At 41.8% G+C, this 26,974-nt stretch overlaps 1 protein-coding gene across 5 annotated transcripts in view; it reads right to left on the bottom strand.

Moving 5' to 3' along the window:
• Positions 1-24,405, bottom strand: part of LOC127585249 (mucin-3A-like) — a 43,250-nt gene extending 18,845 nt beyond the window's left edge. For 2 of the 5 annotated variants that reach the window (XM_052042558.1, XM_052042560.1), the window contains exons 1-11: positions 24,236-24,311; positions 16,196-16,302; positions 11,124-13,498; positions 10,434-10,498; positions 8,105-8,262; positions 7,129-7,256; positions 6,692-6,750; positions 6,431-6,567; positions 4,822-4,946; positions 1,365-1,426; positions 122-276 (exon numbers count right to left, since the gene is read on the bottom strand). In XM_052042558.1, the coding sequence (XP_051898518.1) occupies positions 122-276; positions 1,365-1,426; positions 4,822-4,946; positions 6,431-6,567; positions 6,692-6,750; positions 7,129-7,256; positions 8,105-8,262; positions 10,434-10,498; positions 11,124-13,498; positions 16,196-16,253 (3,322 nt within the window). In that variant the 5' untranslated portion in view covers positions 16,254-16,302; positions 24,236-24,311. Of the gene's footprint in view, positions 1-121; positions 277-1,364; positions 1,427-4,821; positions 4,947-6,430; positions 6,568-6,691; positions 6,751-7,128; positions 7,257-8,104; positions 8,263-10,433; positions 10,499-11,123; positions 13,499-16,195; positions 16,303-24,235 lie in introns of all 5 variants that reach the window. The other 3 variants (XM_052042561.1, XM_052042557.1, XM_052042559.1) reach the window with 3 other exon arrangements.
• Between the last annotated feature and the right edge of the window lie 2,569 nt (positions 24,406-26,974).

Genomic DNA, 26,974 nt, shown 5'->3' on the forward strand with positions numbered 1-26,974 from the left:
ATACTAGGTCAATGAATTAAAAAGCAAGTGCTTTGACAACTTGTAATTCTAAACCTTAGGCAAAACTAGTGTGAACTTTGCCAACTTTTAGAGAAAGTAATAACATTTTAGGTGCTCTTACCACCAACAGTGAAGGAGTAAGCATCCACTTTAAAATCTGTTCCCATCAGAAAACCATTTGCATTAACCAAGTTGAAGAACATATCCAACACCTCATGGCTTGCTGGCAGGGTATTTTGGAATACCAGGTCACTTGTTGAGATCACAGATCCATGCCTTTTGAGTTGCAAGGAGACAACTAGATTACAGGTTACATCAAAACAGTTCACCCTAACCTCACCCTATTATAAACATTCCCCTTGTTCCATTATCCCTTCCCTACAACTTTGAAACTTGGTTCTTTCCCAGTTCTGAAGGGTTGCTAACCAGATATGTTAATCCATTTCTCTATCTAATCCTCACGTAAAATCTGATTACACTGGAAAGGGTGCAGAAGAGATTCACCAGGATGTTGCCTGGATTAGAGCACTAATTACAAAGTGGAGCAGGAGGGCAAGGCTGCCCCAATAGAGATACAAGGGTGACATAGGGCAGATAGTGAAAGCTTCCCCCTGGTGGTGTCTAACAGGGCATGGGTTTAATGTGAGAGGTTTAAAGGTGATTTGAGGGGGAATTTTTGGGGAGGCTGAATAGAGTCTGGAATGAACTGCCTGAAGAGGGGTGAAGACATACTCTTGACATTTAAGCAACATCTAGACAAGTAACTGAATTGTCAAAGCATTTAAGGCAACAGATCCAGTGTGGTTAAATGGAGATTAGTACAGATGGCAAAATGGGAAGCATGGACATGGTGGGTTGCAGGATTTAAACCCATGCTGTATGACTGACTCTTCAATTGATGCTGCTTGACTTGATGTTTCCAGTATTGTTCATATACATGCTGATTGTGACCACAATACTGGGTGGACCAACCCTTAATGATAGCAAGGATTAGTTTTAATTGACCACTTTTCTACACAACTGATTGTGTTGAAGTAGCACTAATGGTCATGTCATTTCAATGTTAATTCAGTCATCCATTGGGTTTAAGAGCACAGAGCAAGTTATATTAACACATCCCTTGTAGCTCTACCCGAGATGTTCAAACCTCTTGCTCCACCTTAGGCCAACCCAACACTGACGTTCACTTCTCCCTGAGGGAAAGTGTCATTTAAATTCTCTTGAAATAAATCTGTTAACTGAATTATAATTTAAATTATTAGGAAATAGACCAGGAAGACAATCAAATCCATTTTTGGACCACCACGTTTTTAAATCCAAGAAACTACTAGTTTCAATAGGAGTAGAAAGACCTTACAACTTACCCAAAATGTTTTATCACTGCTTGTACAAAGTGGCTGTATTTTGGCTTTAGAATTGTCTGCAACTAAAGGTCAACAGTTAATACATTAAAAGTTTGCAAGTGGTTTGCTTTACAAATCATAGTAAAATTTCAACTTGGTCATCAAGAGTCCAGAAACAAACAGTCTCCCAGTGCTGTCCAACTTGCACCACCACCAAGGGGTCCCAGATTATCTACTTCAAAATATTGTGGCCTAAAAATCCAATTTAAGAAAAAATAAACTTGTTATTTGACTGGTCTCCCAAATCTGCAAAATGTCATTAACCATCTATGGAGATTAAACAATACCTCCCAACTAGTGTGAATTAGCAGTGGTTCCTTTGAAACAAGATGAGATTTCTTTATTAGTCACATGTACATCAAAACAGTGAAATGCATCTTTGTGTAGTGTTCTGGGGCAGTCTACAAGTGTCACCACACTTCTGGCACCAACATAGCATACTAAAAGCTTCCTAACCTTACGTCTTGGAATGTGGGAGGAAACCTGAGCACCCAGAGGAAACTCACAGACGTGGAGAACATACAAACTCCTTACAGACAGTGGCCAGAACTGAACCCAGCTCACTGGTGCTGTAATAGCATTATGCTAACTGATATGCTACCATGCTGCCCAGTTTGAGGGACTGATTGGAGTCATACCAACTCTAAAACAAACTAGTCCCAACTCCAGGGCAAGTTTCTCTCCTTTCAAGTACTTATCCAGTTACCTTTTGAGCACCATTGAAATTGCCTCCACTATACCTCCAGGTGGAGGGAGACAACTATTCACTACCTAAAGAGATCTTGACACTTGCTAGTCACCTTCACTGTGTCCTCCACTAAATGGAGGTATTTTCCTCCAATCTGACCATTATGAAATACTTCTGGCAGAGGCATCCTGTCCTACATTTCTAAAGACCCAGGTTCAATTCTGACCTCCAGTGTAATCTACATGGAGTTTGCACCTGCCCCATGACTGTGGGTATCCTGTAGATACCACTTCCTCCTGCATCCTAAAGACCTACAGATTATCCATAGTGTAGGCAAGGGCTAGAATCAGGATTCACAAGAATGCAAGGAGAATAAAATGGGGTTAATGTAAATGTTTGCTAGCACAGAGCCAGTGGGCTAAAGGGCCCGTTTCTATCAGTTCCTGTGTCAGTGTCAAGCTCCTCCTCCACACCCCCCTCCCCACGCCCCAAGAACTACAACTTCTCTAGAAGATGGATGCTGTGCTTAGAACAATCTTTTTTGTCAGTAGGGGGATCAAGGGTGAAAAGTTGAAAGAACTGCAAAATGCAGAAAGTTTTACCTGGAAGCTGCTGGAATTAATGCTACACACTCCATTTGTTATGGAATGATAGTGCCTGGTAAGTGCAGTTTCCAAATGAATAGATCACATGCCAACTGAAATAATCTGACAAGATTTAGGCATCAATATCATTAGCCAAAACGAGGGACAAATCCAAGTAATGTGTCAGTCACAAGTCAGGCAACCTGTTCCAACAGTAAAACATGGCTTGATAGTTTTACCATCAATATCATGCAAGGATTAAGACAACTGCCAACTATTCTGGGCATGAAAGCCATTTCCAACAAGCACCTCAAGTAAAACAGATGGCTTTTGCTGGACTGAGTGATGCCTGGCCCCTCTTGGGGACAATGACAGATTTCCACTCTGGCTTGGGTTCCAAGGTGGCTGATGAGGTCAATGTAGGAACAGACTCTTCCATAGATGGAGCAGGTACATGGGCTTTGTACTGAGAAGGTGCCTGTGGACTAGCTGTTGCACATTAGCTGTAACAGGATTCGAAAGCAAGATCTCTATCCCTTAGCAAGCTAGCCAAAATGATTGGACACCAGGTGTTTTTGTATGACTTCATACTTGTGGCTCAGACACAGGAGCCCTTGGCTTCTTGATTTTACTTGCCCACACCATGCTCAGGTTGCCAACTGCCTAGATCACCCACCTATTTTGATCCCAGCTTTACTCTCAACTATGTTGCTAACCAGTGGCTCCAGACTCAACCACAGGGACCAGAACATGGTCTCTGCTGAGAGTTCCTGTGCCATGACCACATTCAAACAGATTAAATAGTTTGACTACTTCACCTAAGTGTACCACTGTTGGTGCAGACAGTTGAGGCAAGCAAATGTCATGGCAAGAAATTGTGGGCAGGGGTGAGGGCAAACATTTAGATGCATATAGGGGAGCAGTCAGTCAAGGAAAAAATGGGTTACACAGTTTTAGTTTGAGAGAAGGTGTAGCATACATATTCACACACCCTAGGCCAAATTGCTTGTTATACACCCAGTGGTTCCAGAGAGTTAATACAAGATTTGGTTAACAAGGCTCAGAGTTCAAACTCGGTGTTCAATTTGAATGGTGGCATTCAATGTTGAGTAGCACTTCCCAACTACCCTGCCCATGGGTTACTGGAATAGTAAAGACCCTTACACCAAGGTCAAGGATAGAGATTGAAAATTCATTGTTATTTACATCTGGAATCAGTTAAACATCCTCATTTCTGCACAAGACAGCAAGTAACCACAGTGCATTGCAAGACAATACTTTCTGGCGATGTATGCTGCCAACTAGATGAAGTTAGTTTGGTCAAAATAGGCAAACAAATCCTAATATAGTGCTTGCCCAATGAAGGTCCTCTCATTTCACATAGAGGACTTATAGTTCAGAGGGAAATAGAAATTCAGTAGTCATTTTAGTGGCTGGCAAGTTAAACCAAGTTAAACCTAAGGTTATTTACATTTGGATGAAGTTCAGACTAATCAAGCACAAGGTGTAAACCAATTTATCTACAGGCTTAGTCATTCTACATTCCATTCCTGCCCAGTGCTAGACAAGTGGTTACTAGCCTTCTACCCTTGTGGAAAAGGTGTAGACTCATTTGACAACCCATTTCCTACTTTCTCAGCCTCACTGCACATCAGAACCATTGCACTACTAGTATAACCACCACCCAAAAATCTTTCATGCAATTAAAACGATCCACAATATTAGCCCAGATGTTGCAAAATCTACTGCAATCCACCCAGGTCCATGCACAAAGTCAGTCATCAACAGCAACACCAGATGATTGCAGTTAATTACATCAAACTGTAGGTGGACACGGCTGCATTTAGGATTTCCTGAGGAAGTGAAAAAGCCTAAAAACAGATTAAAACCATAAGTTGATTTTAAGCTAGATTGTAATGTTCTTGTGTAAATACATTACTCATTTAAAGTTTCCAAATGGAACATGATTAAAATAAGCCCCTAACTTGTACAACCGATTACTATGTTGCAAAATGTCTGTTTGACAAGGGTACTCAAGTGAATAAGCAGAGCATGTTTACCCAAGTAATGATCATAGCACGGAAAGAACCATGAGACACTAGTGAGACAAGTGTTGGCACTACCATTGCATTTTGTTGGAACTTACTGCTTCAGTAACAGCTTTGCCCAGACTGCAAAAATATGCAGATCGTGAATCTCTGAGTGTAGTGTTATACTCTCGGTTTTCAATTACAAAAGAAATTGGAAGGACTCCCAAGTTCACACTGGATCCTGGAATAATGCAAAGAAAAGCATTTTACTTGCCATCAAAAATGAAAACAAATTTCCCCACCCAATGGGACATAGCATTAAAATCTGAAGGACTGGGGAATGCAGATTGTCTAAAGTTACCAAAAATTATATTACTGCTCCTGCTAAGTCTTGCATTGCTATTTTTATTGTGTATCCTATTTGGAGAACATGACAAAGTCTGGTCAAACAATTAGATTACTCTGATTAAAGCCACTGAAGTTATCCAGATTTTAATGTAGACTGCTCTAGAAAGGTCTTAAAAACTGAAGTCATCTTGTGATATAGAACAACTTGTAATGGAAAGGGCATGCACAGCTTTACAAAGTTCAGAGCTATTATACAAATCAATCTGATCATTTCTCCCTGCTCAGTAGGTTGGCATATTGTAGACTTAGAGGATCTAATTGCATCCTCCTCACAGACCTCAACTTCCACATTCAATTGTTTGCTGGAAGTTCAGTTTCCCTCAAGCTAGTACACGAGTATTCAAGGTATTTGTTCACAGATTGTCCATGTTGCTACCAAGGTTGGCATTTCAGTGCAATAATGAACCAACCACATGGATGTCTAGGAGAAACCCACGGACCTGGCCTGGTGAACAAGGCATGATTTCCTTCCCCAAACATGCAAATGTCATTCCAGTTTCACAATCAACGTAACCAATGACTTTAAATTACTGGTATTCAAATTCCCCTAGCTGTCTTGGCAAGATCTGGAATTGCCTCAGGATTCTGGTCCATGCTGTAATGTGGGCCCTGTAACTATTTTACCCATACAAAAAATATCAGAACAAGTTACCACCAGCCATTTGACAACTCAGAGGGATCATTTCAGATGTACTAAAGCATGCAGATCTACAGGCATGACACTACCAGAAGGGACCTGCCCAACAACTGGTTACTGAATTAGTTGGAATGTTTATCCAAGACACTTCCTTTTGTCACGTTTGGATAGTTACCCTGGAAGTTGTCAAACCTGTTTGGCTCTTGACATTCTCACAGCTATGTTGTGTTTGCAGCATCTTGAACCCCACATCCTTCTGTTCCCCCAGTTCGGACTAGATCCAGTGGACGACATCCACTCCATGTCTTCCAATGGATTATCTTGTCATTTCCAAGATTTTCCCTTCTGCTACCCCCAATCCCCTTCCTGTGCAACTGAAGAGGTATCTCATTTCACTGACCCAGGACTCTAGATGAACCATTTAAATTATGGTTTTTAGTACATTATATCCCCCACCCAGGTGGTTGCAACTGGACAGTCACTTGCCTAAACATGTGCAACTCATCTTCCAAAAATTACCTCTCAAGTTATAGCAGGAAGTCTGCAAAGGCAGATGTTCAAACTATTTAGAGCTGTGGTCACTTTGAACCCAATGATAGAATTGATACAGGACTTGAGGCACAACCTGTGCGCTACACCAAACTCACTGTATGGGTGCAAGGGAAAGTAATGAAACCTACCGTTTACTTTCAGGGACCTCAGATCCACAGATGTATTAACAAGATTGTTCAGCAGCACCAATACCTTCACATTGTCAACATGTACTGGAGTATTCACAAGTGCTGTTCCTTGAATATTCACATCTCCTTGGATAGGTCTGCAAGCATACTATTGTTGAATACATTGGAACACAAAACCAAGATAGCCTGCAACTAGTGTTGCAACTAAACATCAAGATCCAACAGTCTTGCATTTCTTTTAATCAGTTGGAAATTACTCACACAACTCTTCCAATATTAAACTCTTGGACAACATACTTTTCTTCTAGCGTTGCTACAACCTTGAAAACCAAGATAAACGTCAAGACTCCAGGAAGAGTTTTCTCCACAAAATACATAATACACTTAAATGTTAGTAGTTGGGGAAAATGTGATTTGCTTCATTTGGATAGCATGCAGGCCATTGGTCCATCTTAATTGGCATCAGGGGTTTAAAATACAAGAGACAAGGGCAAATGCCAGTGACAGTAAGGAGAATTTAAAAAGGCAAATTAATGTTAGGATGGGAAATATTTCCTCTGAAGTCAAGAATGCATAAAGTGTTAAAACATAGAACATTAAGGCTCATTTAAAAAGATACATCTTCAGTAGCAAGTTGCATGTTGTTCAATGTCTAAAATGCATTTAAAATGGAGCAGTCTAAAGCTACCCAGACATACCCATCTGCTCAAGTTTTGAAGCACATCAGGAAGAAATGTTGGTTCATTGGACCATGGGCCAAAACCTGTGCTTAAGGCTGTAAATTCAATGAGTAGCACCTCAGGGTTTAGATGTGTTAGACTGTAGCCTGAAAAAAAATCATAAACAAACTTCAAGCTACAGTGTAGCTGATCTGTTAAATGCTGTTCACCCTGCAAGGACCACAGGTAATTGATAGTGGAAGATTCCACATTCCTGGTTAAGAATGTAGCTTGATAATGCCAAGACTACAGCAGCTTAATGAATACCATTTCAGATTAGTATTGTATTACAAGCATTTCTATTGGGCAAGTATCCCAAGATTTTGCTGCCTACTTTAATTGACCAGGTATGGTGCAATGTTAAGAACTTCTGCATTTCTTAGATGCTTAAGGATTTGTGAATAAGGAGAACAATGCCATCGCCACACCCAACCCCTCAATTCTTGTCTGGGCAGCTTAATTCACCCAAATTGTAGCCAGAACTACTGCCTACACAAAAATCACTTCAATGGATCTTTGGTCTTGCTACACTTGCACGAAGTCACAGGTAGTAGATGTAGGAAAAACCCGACATAGCTGTTCCATACTTCATTGCAAACAAGCCAACCATCCCATTTATTCAATTGCACCAAGCTCAGTAGAGCAGGGAGTCAGGACTCGATTTCATAGGTGGCAAAGAATTCAGCATTCTAGTGAATTAAAAAGGCCAAGAAAAACTTTAACAGGAATAAGCTATTAAACAAGTAGTTTAATGGCAATGCAGTAAACCTGGTTACCATTCCTTCTAGTTTTAATTTACAGTACAGCATTTTACCTTCCCCATAAACATATGCATAATCCCCTGCATTGGCTTAAACCAGCTCTTGCTCTTGAGGACACTGATAATATAAAGTTTACTCCTAAGAAATGTAGCATGATAGACATGAAGTGAGCCTTAAATATTTTAAGTACTCACCATTGCAAGCAACAGAGTTGGCATCAATTATCAATTCCATTGGAATCTGATCTTTATGGTACAGATGAGTAAGCACTGTCCGAACAATATGAGAACCAGTGGGCACAGCAGCCTCCTCCTGGAACACCACTTCACACTCTACTTTAACAGACCCATTCCTGTCAGAAGAGGAAGACAGGCAAAGAATGTTATCACTTATTGCTGGGGGAATTGAAGCAAAAGCCCATGCTTCCATTATAGAAAGAGCTGCTGAGGACATTTCTGGATCACTGACTAGTCTTGAAGATTCATAGAAACAGTTTGTGTTTAATAGACCAATACCTGGGCTGGGACAACAGTGAGTAAGATTGGTCAGGTTAAGCTTGATTCATCTGGTATTTGGAGTCAGAGGCAGTCTATTGAAACATAGAAGATCTTAGAGTCTTGACAATAGATGAAAGGGTGCATCTGAGAATGCAGAATGGGGGCCACTTAAATGCAATGTGTCACCCACTTAAGACACTAGGCAAAGTTTTCCCAAGGGATGCAAGTCGAGACTTCCTCAAAAGTGGAGGAGTCTTGGAATTTTTCAGGAGCTGATAAATTCTTGAGAAGGTGACAAGAGTAACCAGGGTAAACAAACACCAAGGTTGGGTTACAATCTGATCAGCCATGAACATAAATGACAGGAGGCCAACTCTTGCCCCTATATCAAGAGGGGTATAGGGATCTTGCTCTGCCATTCACAATTATGGCTCATTCTACACATACCTGCATTATTCCACATCAAAAAAACCACCTGTTTGTCTTGGTAGATGAAACAGCATCTACCTGGCATAAACTTCAAAACAGAGCTCATTTAAAGATTCAGTTCCTAAACACCCCCATTGAGATTTCAATCCACTTTTAGACTGAGCCAGGAGGTCCACCTCCAGCATTTGTCATCAGCTCTTTTTTCAACAACCATAAGTCATGTTGAGAAACAAATTTTGTCACCCAGCTCTGGAATTAACTCTCATCCCTCACTGAAAAATTCAGCCTTCAAGCATGCACAGAAATCAAATACCCTCCAGATTTATTTTAGGTAACAAGCAACCAGGTGTCTCATTTTGCTCTGGAAAAAAGTTAATCAAATCAAACACCTCACATTCCTGTGGTCGAGTCATAATCCACATCAGTACAAGTGGGAAAATGGAATCTCCAGATGCTGGGATATGTGCAAGTTTGCATTTTCAAGTGGCTGCTTGTTTAAGAGCTACTGATTCAAATCAGTATTGATATTTTGCAAACTTCACTCCAGAGCTTTAGTAACTTGAAACTTGCGTTGCAACATTGACATGTTGTAACTGCATACGTTAGGACGCAAATCTAGGACTACCCCAGGCTGTCTTTATCCTGAACATCACTTGTTGATTAAGCAATCAGAAACTAGAACCACAAAGTCCAACTGGGATAATGTTCCACTCTAAAATTGAGGCAGTTTATTAACCAATTTCTTTAAAAATGGGTAATCAAACTAAACTGGGCAACCCTGGCCTCACTTGAGAAGATATCCCCATCGTCTTTCCACCTCCCAACTTTCCTAGTTCCAAAGGGCCTTGGATCTGAAACAGTAATCACTACCACATGTTGCCTGACTTGCATCTCCAACATTATAGATTTCCAACATCTGCAATGCAATTACCAATTAAACAATCCAGTAGGAATCACTGAAAGGAACAGAGGGTTTTTTTTAAACTGAGGTGCAAGCCTTTATGCAATTTAGTTGCAAGTCTTTTGCATTGTTTGCAAAGACCTAGTCAACAAGGCATGGCCAGCAGGTATTGCCCATTCTCAGCTGGACAGGCAAGAGGGTAGTAAGAATCTCAAGTTGGGCAACAGATTTCCTTGAACCAGACAACTTGAAAACACCATAGCAACAAGATGCTGGAGGAATTTGGGTCAGGCAGCATCTTAAGAGATGGACAACGACATTTTGGGTTGAGACCCTTCATCTGGACTGAAATATGGGGGGGGGGGGGGGGTGGTCCGCGCGTACAAAAGGGAAAGGGGTCAAGCAAAGGGTCTCAACTCAAAATGTTAACTGTCTGTTCCCCCCACTCCCACAGATGCTTGACCCATTGAACTCCAGCATCTTGTTTGTTGCTCCAGATTCCAACATCTGCATTCTCTGGCAGCTCAAAAACAATCCAGCAGCTGCCTACTCAACCAATACCAGTTTATTTCAGATTATTCACCCAGATGTGGTGGCAAGATCCAACTTCAGATCTGTTCATATATCTGCATAACTACCCCTGTATTTTACACACTATGCTTGTATTCCAGTTGTGTTAAACAATTTTCCACTTGCCTGAAACCAAGTATCTCAATTCCAAGAAAGTTGTCACCATACTGAGTATGGAAAATGGCATCCAGCTAAAACAAAACAGTTCATAGTTTTCAGTTATACAAAAAACCACCATAGAAAAACAATTTGATTTTGGCTGCTTGTCTAATGTAACAGAATTTGGCTTCACTGAAATTAGTTGGGTCAAATCTATCTTCAGAAATATTTGTGTTATAATCCACTGCCTCCTGTCCCCACCCCAACCAAAGCCCTAGGGAAAAATCTTCCAACGTTTAGTCAATTCCATTTGGAAGAATGGAATGAGAGATTTAGAAACATGAGCGTGCGCGCATGCGCGTGGGGGGACACTAGAAAAATGGAGACATTGTAGAGGTGTGCAGTCAACCATACCACCTTATTCCTGCGCACCTTTTATGCAAGCAAATAATTCACTTATTCTCAATTTGAATGCAACTAGTTATCTTCTAATGGAACCAGGTCCATATAATGGGGGTGGAGAAGAGAGCAACCCAAGATGGTTAATATACACATTCTAATTTCTTTGATACAGCAGTTTAGAGTTCAAGAATATGGTCTCAATACAAGGCTACTTCATTTAATTAACCACAATTGTCAAGTAAGTAGCTGATGTATTAAACTCAAATTCCATAAAAATTAACAATCCGATTTTAAAATGCAATAAGGCATACTTACAGTTCTTTTCACAACAGTTTCTAGATCTTTGTAATCTTCTGAAGACCTGTCACTCAAAGAATCTGTGTAATTTTGATTCAGGATTGTAAACTGCAATAGAAGAGGTGCCTGGATTATTGTAGTACTCTGCCCAGTCAGTGAATAGGATGCATTTTCACTCAACTCAAATTCAAAAACACTGGTGCCTCGTTTTGTTCCAATAGCAGTTGCCTTGGTAAAGGGTTGCAATATAGAGTTAGTTGGTCTTATGTAGATCCCATCAATTGGTGAACTTGTGGAAGGATCAAAGGAGCTGGTATTGGTCAATAAAGCAAATTGTTTTCCAGAATGTTTTGTACCCCAGCTGGAAGGAGATGAAGCCTCAGAGGTCAGAAGGCTGGTGGGGGACAGAGTGGCAGAGGGATACTCCGAACTAGTTAGCTCAGTAGCATTAGTTTTCTTCAGAGTAGTTTGCTTTGTATGTGGTAATGCCATGGATGTTCCTACCTTGGAGTTATCAGTCAACCAAACATCTGATACCCAGCCGGTTACAGATGAGGCAGCTGTGGAGAAGTCAGAGACATCTGGTAGCCATCGAGTAGAATCACTAGAAGCAGCTGTAGAATATGCATCAGAAACATCTGGAGTGTGATTTGTGGCAATAGACACAGAAGTCTCATCAGTGACAAAAGTTATGGAGTATGCAGAATGATCTAGAGCTAGGTTAGTAACAGATGAAGCAGCTGTTGAGTATTCGGAAACATCTGCCAGCCACCAGCCTGAAGCTGATGCAGCCGTGGAGTGTGTGGAAGCATCTGGGGTTTGACTAGTAGAATATAGGTCAGACACAGAAGAATGATCACTGTAAACAGAAGCAGCCGTTGAGTACATGTCAGAAACATCTGGATCCTGAACAGAAACAGACGAGGCAGTTGTGTACTCAGAAGTATCTAATGACCACTTTGAACCTAATGCAGTTGTGGAGAATGCAGAAACATCTGGAGTCAGGGTAGAAACACAAGCTGAACTATCAGCATCAGCTGAACTCTTGTCAGAAACAGGTGGAACAGATGTGACATATTCAAAATCTGGAGCCAGGCCAGCTGTGGTGTATTCAAAACCATCTGCCAGCATCTGTGCTGAAATAGATGTTGCCATGGAGAATTCTGAAACACCTGGAGTCTGACTGGTAGAGTACAATTCAATTATGTTCCGAGTCTGGTCACTGTGGACAGATGCAGCTGTCGAGTACGTGATAGTAACATCTGGAACATGCGCAATGGAAACAGTCGAAGCATCTGTGTATTCAGAAACATCTGACAACCAATCTTCTGAAACTGATGCAGCCATAGAGAATGGAGAAACATCTGGAGTATGACTGGAGAACAGGCAAGACATATCTGGTGCTTGAATAGAAACAGATGTTGCATATTCATCCTCAGAAATACCTGACAGCCAAGTGTTTGAAACATCTGGCACCTGGTTAGTTGAAATAGATTCTGTGGAGGACACTGAAATATCTGCAAGTCCATAGGAGCCTGGTGCGGCCATGGAGTTTGCTTCATGAACATCTGATGCCTGGGTAATGGAAACAAATGAAGCAGCTCTGTTGGTGTCAGAAACACCTGGAGACCGGCTGATTGAAACTGAGGCAGATGATTCATCCTCTGGATGATCTGGCATTTGCCAGTTCTCAGAGCTATTGGATGGCCCCGTATTGTCAGCAGACTGCAGAGGTGTAGAGTGCTGCTCAAAGGTGGAGTCCCAGCCAACTGCGCTAAACTCTGAAGATCTAGCACGAGACTTCATTGTATCAGAAGTATCAGTGCTGTTTAGTGTAGGTACATTTTGCAAGTTGTCTGTTACATCAAGTGTAGGAGTTCCCTCAGATTTAAATTCTAGCTGTGTTGCAAATTTATGCATAGAGGGGGTCACCTTGGGAGCAGCTCTCTCATCTTCAATGGAAGACCCTGGTAGGAAGTGCTCAGTAGAGGAAGAACCCAAAGCATTGGCCCCTGAATTTGTTGCAATTTCTGGTGTGTGTGTAGATACAAATTTTGGCATCACATTTAGTGCATGCATGCTAGGAGTGTACAAAGTTTCTTTACTGTCAGGTCCACTGCTCTTTGCAGAAGAGGGATTCAGTTCATTAAAGCCCTCAGCTATGGTTAGATGTTCTCCAGAAAGCTGCAATTGAAACTCAGTTTCCTGAGCCTCAGACTTGCCAGGTGAAGCAGTAGACTTGACAGGTAGACATTTAGCCGAGGATGCACTTATTGGATGACGTGAGCTAGAAAGTGATGTCATCTCTGATAAAGCAGTGTGCACGTCAATTAGATGGTCTTCCTGTCCTAACCGATCCCAATTAATTTTTACTGGTGCCCCATGGAGGCTTCCTGAGGAAGGAAAAGACAAGAGCAATCTGAAATTAATGTTACAATTTTAAAGATAAATATCAAACTTTCTAACCTACAAATACCAGAACACTGATCAAACAAATCATTTAGAGCACAGACCAGTCACATCAGGAGATTGGATAGTGAGAGCTATCTGGGGAAAAGGCAAAGTATATTCAATAGCTGCAACAAATATAAAGGGATAAATGCCATCTTTTCAGATGCCATATAGTATCTGCAGGGAGGGAAGTGATGTGCAATATTAACCCCAATGCTAGATTGATACATCTGCCCAATACATACCAGGGGGGTGCAGAGAGTGGTGTAGAGATTCAAATTAAAACAAAAGAAATTAGCCTCAATAAGTGCTGGGCCTCAATTCTTGTCAATAAATTTCCAAACACCAATGCAGGGAAGTGAGCCTGTGACAATGGGGGAAAATCAGAAAGAGCATAAAAAAGTTAATTGACCAAAGTGAGGGAATTGACACGAACAGGTCTGAAAACAATTATAAAGTTACAAGAGATCTTTCCGAGTTATAATACCCAAGATGACCACTAAATGATTCAAATAGGCAATGCTGGGTATTTAAAAGTATAATCTACGTGTACCTCAAACAGCAAGACTTGCTTAGCTACCATCACTAATAACCCCATGGCATTTTTCCTGGGTGGTTTGACAGATCCTTCAGACAAGTCAAGTCAATATCACTGGCCAACAGACAACCAAGTTAGGAAGTTATAATTTGTTGCTTTGAAACTTCCTTGCCCCTTCTACATTCCACACCTCCAATGTCAAGCCATTCTGCTGTTGGCATTAGCTTGAGGGGGAGATAAGGAAGATTCTGTTACCACCACAATGGAAATCAGACTACAAAAGGATATTTGAACAATTCAGTCAAGTAGGAATCTAGAATACAGGGCTTTATGACAGGTCTGCATGGTTTTCCTCAACTTTCAAAGTAGTCTCTTCACTAGAGAACAGTTTCCCCACTACAGCTTTACTTTTAAAAATTACAGGTGAAGAGCTGCATTATGTACCCTCTGGTCTACAGTCCCAGTTCTAGTGAAGTGGGCAAAGTACATTTGATAGTCAGATAGAGTTTAAAACCAGTATTTCAGTATGCTTCATACATATATTCATCCCATAACAAGGCAGCAAGTAACACCAGCCCTCCCATGAGGTCCTGCAGAATGATGCCTTTTCAAGCTTCTAATAACTCTTGAGGTACATATGGGGGAATGATGCAATACACAACATTAAAAAACAAATGGAATAATGCAGGAAATACCTGGACTGTCCCTTGAACAGGACAATCACATCTATCCACTAACTGAAGATACAACTACATGATAGAACATTAGCATTTTGCCTCATGCAACCTTGAGTTTGGTAACTTTCCTTCCATATGAAGGTAACAAAAAAGTCACAAACTTTGATTAAGCCAAAAACTCATTTATATTTGCACCCAATATTCAAAACAAGCCAACAAGATAACTACATATTAAGAGCTGCAAATACAGCAGCAAACAATATAATGGAGACATAACCATTCCTAAATGGTTAAGTACTGGCCTGGACAAGGGGGAGACCCCTTTGCTCTTCAAATAATGCAACAGAAGTTCTTAAAGATGCCTGTAACTTTATCTTTGTTATTTGTGCACTCACACACCTTGATACACCAACATTTCTCAATCTCAGCATTTAAAACAGTTTCCTACCTAGGTAGATTAGGATTTCACCTCCTCCCCCCTCCCCCCAATGTTATATTCCTCTGCCATGTCCTCACCATTCTCTCAGCCCAACAATACTCACTTGAAGCCTGTATCCTCAACCACAGTTAATTTTGTGGCATCAGATCTGGATACATTACACTTGATCCAATTTTTACCACAATTCACTGGTCACAGCCCCAACCTAAAAACCATTCCTTGTGTTTGGTCATTAACATGTGACCAACCTGTCCTAGTACATCCATCCTTCACCAGGGTCCGCCACTTGTCTAACCTCAAGATGCAACTTAGCCTTCCAGAAAGCCTCATGAATCACTTTGTTTACTGGTTTACTATTTACAGCCTTAATTCCAGATTCCAAGTATTCCCTTTTCATAACTTCAGGTGGCTCTGCCCAATCCCATGCATCAGGCCACTGCAACTTAGAGCAATACATCTTCCCTGCCATATTAGACTAGCTGTAGAGTCTCTTCCCCCTCCCCTTCCTTGAAGGAATTACATTTTGACTTCCAAACTGTGGAACCCATCCTAAAATTTATGGAATTTCACACCATGACAATACGTACACCATCTCCAAACCTATTGTCCATAACCTGGATTGCAGATCAGGTCCTGGGGGGTATCTATTGAGTTTTGGTCCCATCATTTCCTCCCCTCCCAAACAACAAGTTGTATTCCATGTGTTTTTTCTGGGAAATTTACCTTCTCTATTCCCAATATGACTTCTCTAGTCAGTCTGCAAGGGACCCACATTTTTTGCAGATTAAATGCATGATCAAATAACAGGATATTAAACAGAACAAGCACAAGAGCCATACAACACCCCCTTGCTATTCCTGATAATGCAAGTTCAGAAGCATGGCCTTATTGTATAGACCCAACCACACCATCTTTAAAAAAATTTACACATCACCCTTGGAGATGTGTTATTAAAGGCTGCCTACAAAATTGTGAAAATTCTTACCTAGAATCACAAATATAGGAAGTAGAGAGTTCATTTTAGGATAATGCTGCCACCTCATTTGCTGTATTCAATTCTGGTTCAATCACTGCAAATCATTCTCTGTAGACCTTTTGGGAGGGGAGAAATGTGGTTTATTCAGAATACTCTGCTGCTTTAACAGCTTTTTCTTTATTAGCAATAAATTCCATTCACAACAGCACTACAAATTCCAACCCCCTTAGCTTTCTCCAAAGGGATTTGAAGACAGCTTTACTGTCCTTTAAGACATTCCTCCAGTTTCTCCCCCACACAGCCCTGTCCCCCTCCCCACACTATTCAACCCCATTTTACCACCAACTGCTAACCATACAATATCCATGCTCAGCTCCCAAGACATTCAGATCCCATGGAAAGCATCTCACTATCTATTGAGAACTAATCCTTCAGTCCTTGAAGACTTGTCTCCCTAATACCATCTTGCAGCAACAGCTGAAGCAATGTTGTAGAAACCGATTAGTACATGACCTCACTACCATCCTGCATAGTCACCAGTCACCTAAAACAAGACATTTCAGGAGAAATTCATCAAGACCAAAGTCACCTGTCACCTCCACCTATCACCTCCCAGCCTCTGTCAATTTCCACTCACCCTCCTCCATTTGCCTATCAGCCCTCCTCACCTGGATCCACCCATCACCTGCCAGTTCTGCTCCAACCCTTCCCCTACCTCTTTACACTGGCTATCTCCCCTCATCTTTTAGTCCAGATGAAACGTCAACTGTCCATTCCCTCCACAGATGCTGCCTGACCTGCCAAATTCCTCCAGCAGTTTTTATTTTGCTCATAGCCTTTCACACCCTCACTACCAGATTCACCACCCCATTTGGCCACTGCCTCAAGCCAAATGAGAATATATACTCTTTGGTCAGTTTAATTTCTGACCCAAAATCTTTTTAAAGGGCACCCATTTCTACAACACCCAGTTCCATCTATTTGCTACTGGAGAAGGCAAAGCTACCATTTCATATAACCAGCCTTCCCTGTGTTGACCCAAACCAGACACACCCAACAAGGTCACCCACTCATCTTTCCATAGATATTGCCTAATTGGCCAAGTATTTCCTGCATTTTTGTTTCAGATTTCCAGTAGCTGGTGTTCCACATCCCTCAATTCCAGCATCTCCAGTCTCGCATCTCCAACATTTTCTTGTTTTTCCGGACTGCTCTGATCTCCATCCTATCATTTACCCCTTCATCCCTGGTGCCTTCTAACCCAAAGGTTCATTTTCACTTCCAGTTTTGCAGGACCAGACAAAAAAGTTCACTTCCTTTCCACAGGTGCTGTGTGACATGGAGTGTTTCCAGCATTGCGTTCCACCCCACCTCCGCAATTTTACTTTGCCTGATTTCTCCTTGGTAGCCTCTCATTTCCCCATAAATGGGGCACGTCACATCCCACAAAGCTGCATATAACCCATCACATGTTGTTTGGACTTAGCTATGGGAAACCTTCAACAGTCAATCCAAACCACAAGCATGGCTAAAGCAGAATCCACAAGTTCCTGGGGCTGGATTCAAAAACCCTTTGCTGATAAGCCCAAAATAAAAGCCTTTGAATAACTCAAACATTAAACTACGCAAAAGTGATTTAAGATACTAAGCTAATTTAAAAATTTGTGGGAATTCAGCCCATCATTAGAACAGATGAGGAGGAATCTTTAGCTGGAGGGTAGTGAATCTGTGGAACAGCCTCTACAGCTGCCCGTGGCAACACGTCATTGGGTATACTTAAAGCAGAGGTCAATAGGTTATTGATTAGTAAGGGTGTCAAAGGTTATGGGGAGAAGGCAGGAGAATGGGAATGGGGGGGGAAGATCAGCCATGATCAAATAGTGGATCAGACTTGATGGGCCAAATGGCCTAATTCTGCTCCTATGTACATGGCCTTGTATCTATACCTACATATCAAGCAGCATATGAAACCCAATTTCCCCTTAGTTCTAACATCAATAGAAAGAGCACATCAGGTTACTGTCAAGACCAACCCACAGTAATGCACACATTCTCATCTAATCAAAGGTCACCTAACTGAAACCAACTCAGTTTCTCACCAGATGCTGTGACCTTGAGCATTTCCTCTTTCATTTCCATGTTTTACAAAGCAGAAATTCTAAATTTATTCTTCTGGTAATGACCCAATTTATTACCTTCTCAGCTCACTTGCAAATTCAAGATTGATTGTGAGCATTAAAGTTTATCCACAACACCCAAACTATTCTATTCCTCTAGCACCCACCCTCGCTTTTAAGCAAACGATCACTTCTCTCCCCCCCCCCCCCCCCCCCCACACACACACACACAGGGGATCAAAAGGCTGGAGAATGGTCATGCCAAACTGGACTTGCCCATCCCATAGCAACAGATGGATGGGACAGCCCTACTGATGAGTAATCTCCAGACACCCTCTAGAACAAGAGGAAGCAAACAATACCCTTAATGCACACACTTTGGGCCTCATGAACAGAGGACAGGAACTGGTGCAGTCAAACTTGACACTAACCCACTTTGTAGCAGTAGAGAATGCTGGTAAGGATCATCAGCTCAGGCTTTGGTGGGCAAGCAATGTCACAAATTAGGGATCCAATCAGCAAGTAAAGCTTAAACCACTCAAGTCCAAATTCCTAGCTGAATTCCCAGTATCATTCATAAACACATCTTTCCAACTCTAGTTGGTGGCCAAGACTTGAATATATAGTTTGGCCAATGGAGTTACCCATTTACATGCAATGCCCTCTGACACGACAGACCTTCGCTTGATGTGCATTTTCTACCTTGGACTTGCAATTATACATCCCTCAACAATTATTCTCTAACCAAGAGGGAGAAGGGCTGCAGTTTACAAACTATGTGCATAACTCATTTCAGTAACTGCAACCCCTGTTCACATTGGAGTTGTTCAATATACACCAGGCAAAATTGTTCACACTTGGCAGTTGTACTCAATAGCAAAAGTCTCCAGAACAATTAAACAACAACACAGTGGTCTTTAACATTAGGATGGGGCTTGATTGGGTAGACAATGTCACCACTCATGGAGAAAAATACAAAATCTTTAAAATACAGATCTTTAAGGAAATCAGGAGAACCTTCACTTGATTATTAGAATTAGAACTTTAACTAGTTGACACAATGAGAGTCACCTGGCAAGGACAACAAATTTCAGTGTCCAGTAAAAAGCCTTCCACATCAAGTGAAGGAACCATCTACCAGGAGTTTTGCTCTGGGGTATGTCATCATTCAGAACCAAGATTGGGAAACTTTCTCTACCCAGATGGTGGCAAACCTGTGCCAGAGGATGGAGGCCAAGTCATTAATACCTTAATGCCAAGGAATAAAGGACAAAGCAGGAATGGATAGTCAGTCATAATCATTTGAATGTGCAGCAGGCCCACAGTTTACACTGACTGTTTATCTGATGGGTATTACTTGCATTTTGGGACATCCTGCACTCTCCATTTGTGGATGTGGGCTGCCCACTGATTCAGAGCAAAGCCTGGGACCCTAATCTAGGGATGGTGATGTAACCAGTTCCTGCACTGGATGTATCCCACAATCCCTTGGAGTCAAAGTCAGACAGCACAGAAACAGGCCCTTCAGCCCACTACATCTATGCTGACCATCAGGCACCCACTGACACTAATCCTGTTACCTGGTGGATCTGCTCTCCCTCCATCTGCCTATCATTCTTACCTGTATCTACCTATCACCACCCCACCTCCCCTCTTTAGTCCACTTAGCACTGTTTCTTCCCCCCTATACTGGGCTTCTCTTTCTATCTTCAGCCCTGAAGATGGTCCTGACCCAAAGTGTTGACCACATGCTTTTCTCCACAGATGCTGCCCCCTCCCCCCTACCACCCCCCCCCCCAAAAAACCTGGACTCACCTATCAGCTGCATGTACTCCTCCCCCTCCCTTTTTCTGGCTTCTGCCCTTTTCCTTTCATCCTGATGAAGAGTCTCAACCCGAAATGTTGACCATTTCTCTCCACAGATGTTGCCTGGCCTGCTGAGTTCCTCCAGCATCTCGTTTCTCTCTAGATTCTAGCATCTGCAGTCCTGTTTCTCTTTTCACCAGCATGGCTCATAGCCTTCTATACCTTGGCAATTCATGAGTTTATCTACAAATGTTCTACAACATTTATGTACATAAACTCATGAATTGCCAAGGTATAGAGAAGTACTCCCCTCACCACTCACTCAGCATGCTCCAGCTACCTTCTGGGTGAGAAAATCCCTTCCTTATCTTACTTTAAACCCATTCCTTCTGGTAGTTCTAGATATCTCTGCTATGGGGAAGTACCCCAATGACATTCAATCACGTACCCCCCAGCTCAAAGGAAGACAAACCCAGCTCATCCAGTCTCCTCATAACTGAGGCACTCCATGCCAGGCAATATCCTGGTAAATCTGTGCCAGCTCTGCCATCATATCCTTCCTATAGGGCCAAGCCAAACTGTACACAATACACCACCTCTGACCTAGCCAATGTTCTATAAACTTGGACCACAAGTTCCCTGCTCTTATATTCCATGCTGTGACTAATGAAAGCTAGAATGCTATATCCACCTTCATCACTTTACCTCCCCATGCTGCCACCTTCAGATTTGCAAACCAAGGTCCCCATTTTTCAATGCACCAATGTCATAACATTGATTGAAGACTGATCCCAAGCACAAAATTAGGATTGAATTCCATCTGCCATTGCTCTGCCAATCTTACCAACCAATTATGTAATACACAACTACCCTCATCATGTTGCTAACTTGCCCTGAATCCCATGTGCCCCAACCTTTAGACCAGTAGCTAGCCTTTTCCAAATGGAAAACAAGCTGTGCCTAGCACAGCTATTGGCCGTTTCCAAGGCAGTTTAAAATTAACAATTAGTTATTTGCCGTGTCTTCCCTGAATGTGGAGATTGTTGCCAGTTTTCCCTCTGCCAGTTCAGGACCCTGCCCACTTTTGACTGAAGTGTCACTGGCCTTCAGCTGGAGTGGACTTGAGCCCTGTTCCTGTGCACATGGTAACACTTAGGTTGCTAGAGGAAGCAGGGAAAACCTTCAAGCTAGACAAGGTGGGACTTGAACGAGCCATCATTTCTGGATGCAGAGAACCACCACTGTCCTGGCTTTTGATAAACCTTCCCTACTGAAACAGGCAGATAAAGATGCCATTGCACATGCAATAACCATGATACAGGAGTCTTCTTTTCTTCTTCAGCTATCCACCACATAACATGAGTGCTCAAGTTATTAACTATCCAGCTGTACATCACTATGCAACTGATACTTCTACCAAAAACCCTTGGGTCTCCAGTAAAACAATGGAGAAAGTGTATTCGATACATTTTTTATTCTGAAGTGCCTTGTACCTGGCTGAATTGTTGAAACCAAATCACTGGCAGTGTTGTAAACCCAACAGAAATTTGAATATCTGGACACCCAGAGATTAGGCAATGTTTTTGGATTGCAAGATACCAAAGTCTAGGTGGGGCACAAAATAGATCATATCTGCTTTCTAAAGAAAGTGCTTCTTCAAACTAAGTTGAGGTATTGCAGGTTAGAAATGATTTAGTGCCCATGGATGCCTTGTGTTAAGGGGGCATGAGGCATCAGCATTAAGAGGCCCTTGTAGTGTTTGGAAGAATTAAGTCCCAAGATAGTCATTGAAAATCATGAAAGGAATGGTCCAAGTTAACACATTCAGAGACATTGCAGAGTATGACAGCATAGTAGTCATGGTACATGGGCCCAGTCTAATAATAAAAAACAAGGACACACCCAACCATAGTAGTGGAAAATTCATCTTATAAAGGGAAGATGCAGCATCAGGAATCTATTGCAAAATATGCTGATCAGCTTTGTTAATTTCTTTGGAGCAAAGACACGTTTCCTTCTGTTCTGACATTTAAGATCAGATGGATTACTCTCCTCAGGAATGTTCCTGCATAGAAAACTATCTAGACACTGAACATAACTGGGTCACTGCCACTTGCAAGACAACGAGCAGCACCTGCAAATATCAATGTCTCTGGTTGCACCAAGATCACTACACTATGCCACATCTGACCCGGAGGTCAACATCTGCTTTTAGTGGCAATACAAAGCTTTACTCCCTTTGAGACAAAAACATTTTGAAGCCTTGAGTTTAATAATCTGAACTCCTACATCAAATTGCTGATTTGTTTCCAATCTGCAATTGAAACATGCAAATTGGTCTGTAAACTAAAGCCAAGAAATAAGCAAGTTTCCTGGAGATTTGTCAGCCAAGTCTCAAGGCTGCCTATTAACACTCACGCTCCAAGTAGTTTCTTTACAAACTAGTACAAAATAAGTTGTCTGTAACACTAGTACAGTGCCAGAAGCCGACAATACCTTTATACAACCTCCGTTTGCCAAGTTAATGTTAGAGGTTATGAATTCATTGTTAGGATCCTACCCCAAGACAAAATACCCGAGAGCACTTTCACCTCAACCCCAGTTTCTCTCATATTCCACTTAAGGAATCATGCGGAACAAAACCATCAAAAAAGTAAATTTAAATAAAGCTTTAAGCTGATGAAACCCACAAACCTAAAATGCAAAACAGCCAAAAGAAAAGCAATGAAATTTAAGACATTTTCCAAGCACTAACAACAGGCCATCAACCAAAAGCATCTTCCAACTGCTGAGTACTTGCAGCATTCTCATTTTTAAAATACAGCAGTACTTCATTTGGTTTGAAAAATCATGGACTATCAGGTCTAAGTGGAAGAGGAGCTCAAAAATAAATCAGCTAGCCCAACATTTAGGGGTTGCCAATTATGAACACAAAGCTGGCCAAATACTGGTAGAAATAGTTAACAGGACATTATCAGTACCCCTCAAGGACACATTGGGCCTGCATCTATTTACCATTTATAAATATTCTACTGGCAAAAAAGCCACAGCCAAATATGCTAGAGTGGTGTTGGGAGCAGTGCAGATGGAGGGATTAAGTTGCAGTAAATAGATTCAATGTATAATTCAGGCTTCCACAGAGCCCAAAGAAGATAATTTAAAGTGATCAGAAGCTGGAAACGCTGGATATTCACAAACCTTGGGAAGGAGTGGGAGCAGCAGAAGTGTTTAAACATCCTGGATAAGTACAGGAAGGCAGCCTTTAGCCAGGAGACTGGTATACAGCAAGAAATTGGGATAAAAGTGGCATGCATCTATGGAAGGTCATGGTTAAACTACATCTTGGGAAGAATACATTTAAAGTTAGAGAGAGAAAATGAGAATTCAGCATTAGTCAGTGATGCTTAGTTTAAACGTGATTACATAAGCCTAAACTATTATTAGGAATGTTAAAGTTTGAGAAATTTGATAGTTTATAAAATATTTGGGGTAGAAACCAAGAACTTTATTCAGCTGACAAGTTTGAAATTTAGTTCAGTTTTTGTTAAGAAAATGTGCTCATTACAGGACAGGTTTAAACATCAAATCCACTCCAAAAGTAGTGGACTCCAACTCCCAAAGGTTAGATCTAATTTAGGGCTCAGAGGAAGAGCCATCAACTTGAAGTTGTCGCCACAGATGCAACTTGGCCTATTGAGTATCTACAGCACTTTGTTATTGTTGATTAAAACCACTCCATAGGCAAGTGCCGACCCGCCGCTACCGCAATATTAACACTATTATTCATATATTGTAAAAAAAATGATTTCCCACGCTTAATTAGTGACTTTAAAAACTAAACACGTCTCACAAGCGACTACAAACGCCGTTAAGAGCCTCATCAGTTTGTGTAACACGGTGTATTAAGGCAGATATTCAATTAAGTTGCCTCCTAATGTTACACCTGATTGAAGCAGAGTAACCCAACATTATAGGACATTGATTTTTGTTTTGGTGGTGGGATGCCGGGGAGAGAATAATAGTGTCAGAATCAGAAGTAGTTATTAGGTTTTACAAAAGAGAACCGTTACAAATTCCCTCTCAACTACAACGCTGCATACGGAAAACTTTTCACAAGTTCACTCACCAACGCGTAAGATAGAGCTACAACCACACCATGTGCAACTAAAGACTTTTACCTTACAGCTTCGCAAAAGAAGTTCGGAAACAAACAGGCTATACCTCCCGTTATATATTCTTAGCCCCCACCCCCAGCAAACCTCGATTATCCCGCTGCATCTGGACACTGGGCGGCCCAGCAGACCACCAAAGAGGCTCAGCTGGAATCAATTCACTGTCAATCACCCAATCTGGTCGCGACCTGACTTTGAGTGATTGGATGGACCAGTTTATGGGGGGGTTAGAAAGAATGCATAATGTAGGTGCAACCTTGACTAGCACTTGAAGACTACAATTAAATTGCATGTTTCCCTTAGTCAATTATTCCACCCCTCCACACCACACAGATACTTTCAAAATTTGCTCTCCATTTGCTGGTGCGTAAGATGATGGGTCTGTTGCATTTGACTGACAAGGCTATTTCCAGACTGAAGTTGGACTTTGCTCATTGTAGCTATCTGTGCTCGTTATGATCGCTGCTGATAAGTGAATGGTTCACTTTCTTGCAGAACTATGTTTCCACATCCCTACCCACATGCTGTCCATTTTTTATATCTATTTAAAGGTGCGTATAACACATGCAGTGTAGACTGTTGTATGACGTAAAGTACGTGGTGTTAGTTGTAGGTCCTTCTGACTGAGTCAAAAGGTTGTGTGTTTGAAACCCATCCTAGGGATTTTGGACAAAAATTCAGGTGGTACAGTAATTGCAATAGGTAGTGCTGCTGTCTCTTGGCTGCAGAGACCTTGCTTCAATTCTGACCTTTTGGTCCTGTTTGTGTGAAGTTCCCACATTCTCCCTGTGACTTCATATGTAAAAGTAACTGGAAACGTAAGGGTTAATAATGTAGGGCTGTTATTGCTTCAACCATGGTGTAACTATAGTTATGACTACAAGATGTGCAGGTGCTTGGAAGTGCTTAAGGCATATCTTGTTTTGATAAAAGTTTGCTGTAAGCAACTGCCCAAATATGTGCAACTCTGCACGTAGGCATCTTTAGATTAAGTATAAAAGGAGGGACACAAACATGTAAATCTTTGAGTGGGGATCAGTACAGAGCTCAGGTTACACTGTTTACTCTTTCTCTGTATCCTTCACTCCTGCTAGCGACTCCTGCAAGTATTAAATAAAAAAGCGCTTATTGTATGCTCCTTGGTTCTGCTGTTGTCTACTTTATTGCAGTGCGGACTGACTTCCACACATGGATCTTCCTAAATGCTCCAGTTTCCTCCCACATTGCAGAGAGCTGCTGTTTGTAAATTGGTTACTGTAAGTTACCTCTGCACAGGCTGGCAAGAGGCTGCAAAGTGTTATAGGTTTGGCCAACTCCATCAGGGGCACAACCCTCCCACACCTTTGAGGACATCTTCAAGGGGTGGTGCTTCAGGAAGGTGACATGCATCACTAAGGACCCTCACCCTCAAGGACATGCCCTCTTCTCGTTACTACCATCGGGGAGGAGGTACAGGAGCCTGAAGACCCACACTCAACATTTCAGGAACAGCTTCTTCCTCTCCGCCATCAGATTTCTGAACGATTCATGAACACTATCTCATTATTGCTTTTTTTTGCACTATTTATTTATTTTTGTAATTTATTGTAATTTTATGCCTTTACACTGTACTGCTGCTGCAAGCAACAAATCTCAAATCATATGAGTCAGTGATAATAACTCTGATTCTCTAGTGTAGGTGATTGACAGGAGAATTAGGATGAAGTTGATGGCTATATGAGAAAAAATAAGTAGAGGAATGGGATTTCTCTGAGAGCTGGCATAGATTTGATGGACTCAATGACCTCCTTCGTTGTGACAAAGCTCCAGGTAGATTTGAAGGTGAGTTGTACTGTTGGAAGTATTTTCAGATGAGATGTTAACTGAACTGTTGTCTTTCCCAGTCATGGAGAGATACGATATTTAAACAGGCCCTTTGGCCCTCTGATGATAAAGCACCACAAATAAACGTGGGGGAAATGGGACCACTTCAAGTAGACAGCTTGGTCAGCATGGACGAGTTGGGCCAAAGGGCCTGTTTCCACATTGTATAACTCTATGACCCTACACCTATTCTTTTACATTAATCCTACCCTAACCCATTTTATGCTCCCCACATTCTCATCAATTTCCCCCCCCCCCCCCCCCCCCAGATCCTACTACTCACCTATACACCAGTGGCCATGTACCCTACCTACCAATGTACATGTCTTTGGGCTGTGGGATGAAGGGAAAACCACGTGACCACAAGGAGAACGTGCAAACTCCAGACCAACAGCACCGGAGGTCAGGATCGAACCCAATTCTCTGGTGCTGTGAGGCAACAATTCTCCCAGCTGAACCCTTGTGTCACCCATGATAGGGTAGAGAAATCAAAACTATCTCCGTGATGATATTGCTCTGTTCCTTCTCAAGCAGGATATGATTTTCTTGATGGAACGTTTCAAGTAATCTATGTTTGTTCCCTAAGGTGGGAGTTTGGTAAATGATATGCAATCCAAAGCTGAACAGTGTGAACAGTCACAGAGCGTGGTCATGCAAAGTTTAATTACTCCCAATGCTTGTTCAGTCATGTTGGAGCCACAGTGACATCGTAGATATGTTACTGGACTAGCAATCCACCTGGCCTGGTTTACATATACAGACTCTCTACGATGCTATGACTTAAAGGGCAATTTTAGACTGATTACAGAGACACGAAAGATTGAAGTCCT

Source organism: Pristis pectinata, chromosome 32, assembly GCF_009764475.1.
Source record: "Pristis pectinata isolate sPriPec2 chromosome 32, sPriPec2.1.pri, whole genome shotgun sequence".
Lineage (NCBI taxonomy): Eukaryota > Metazoa > Chordata > Chondrichthyes > Rhinopristiformes > Pristidae > Pristis > Pristis pectinata.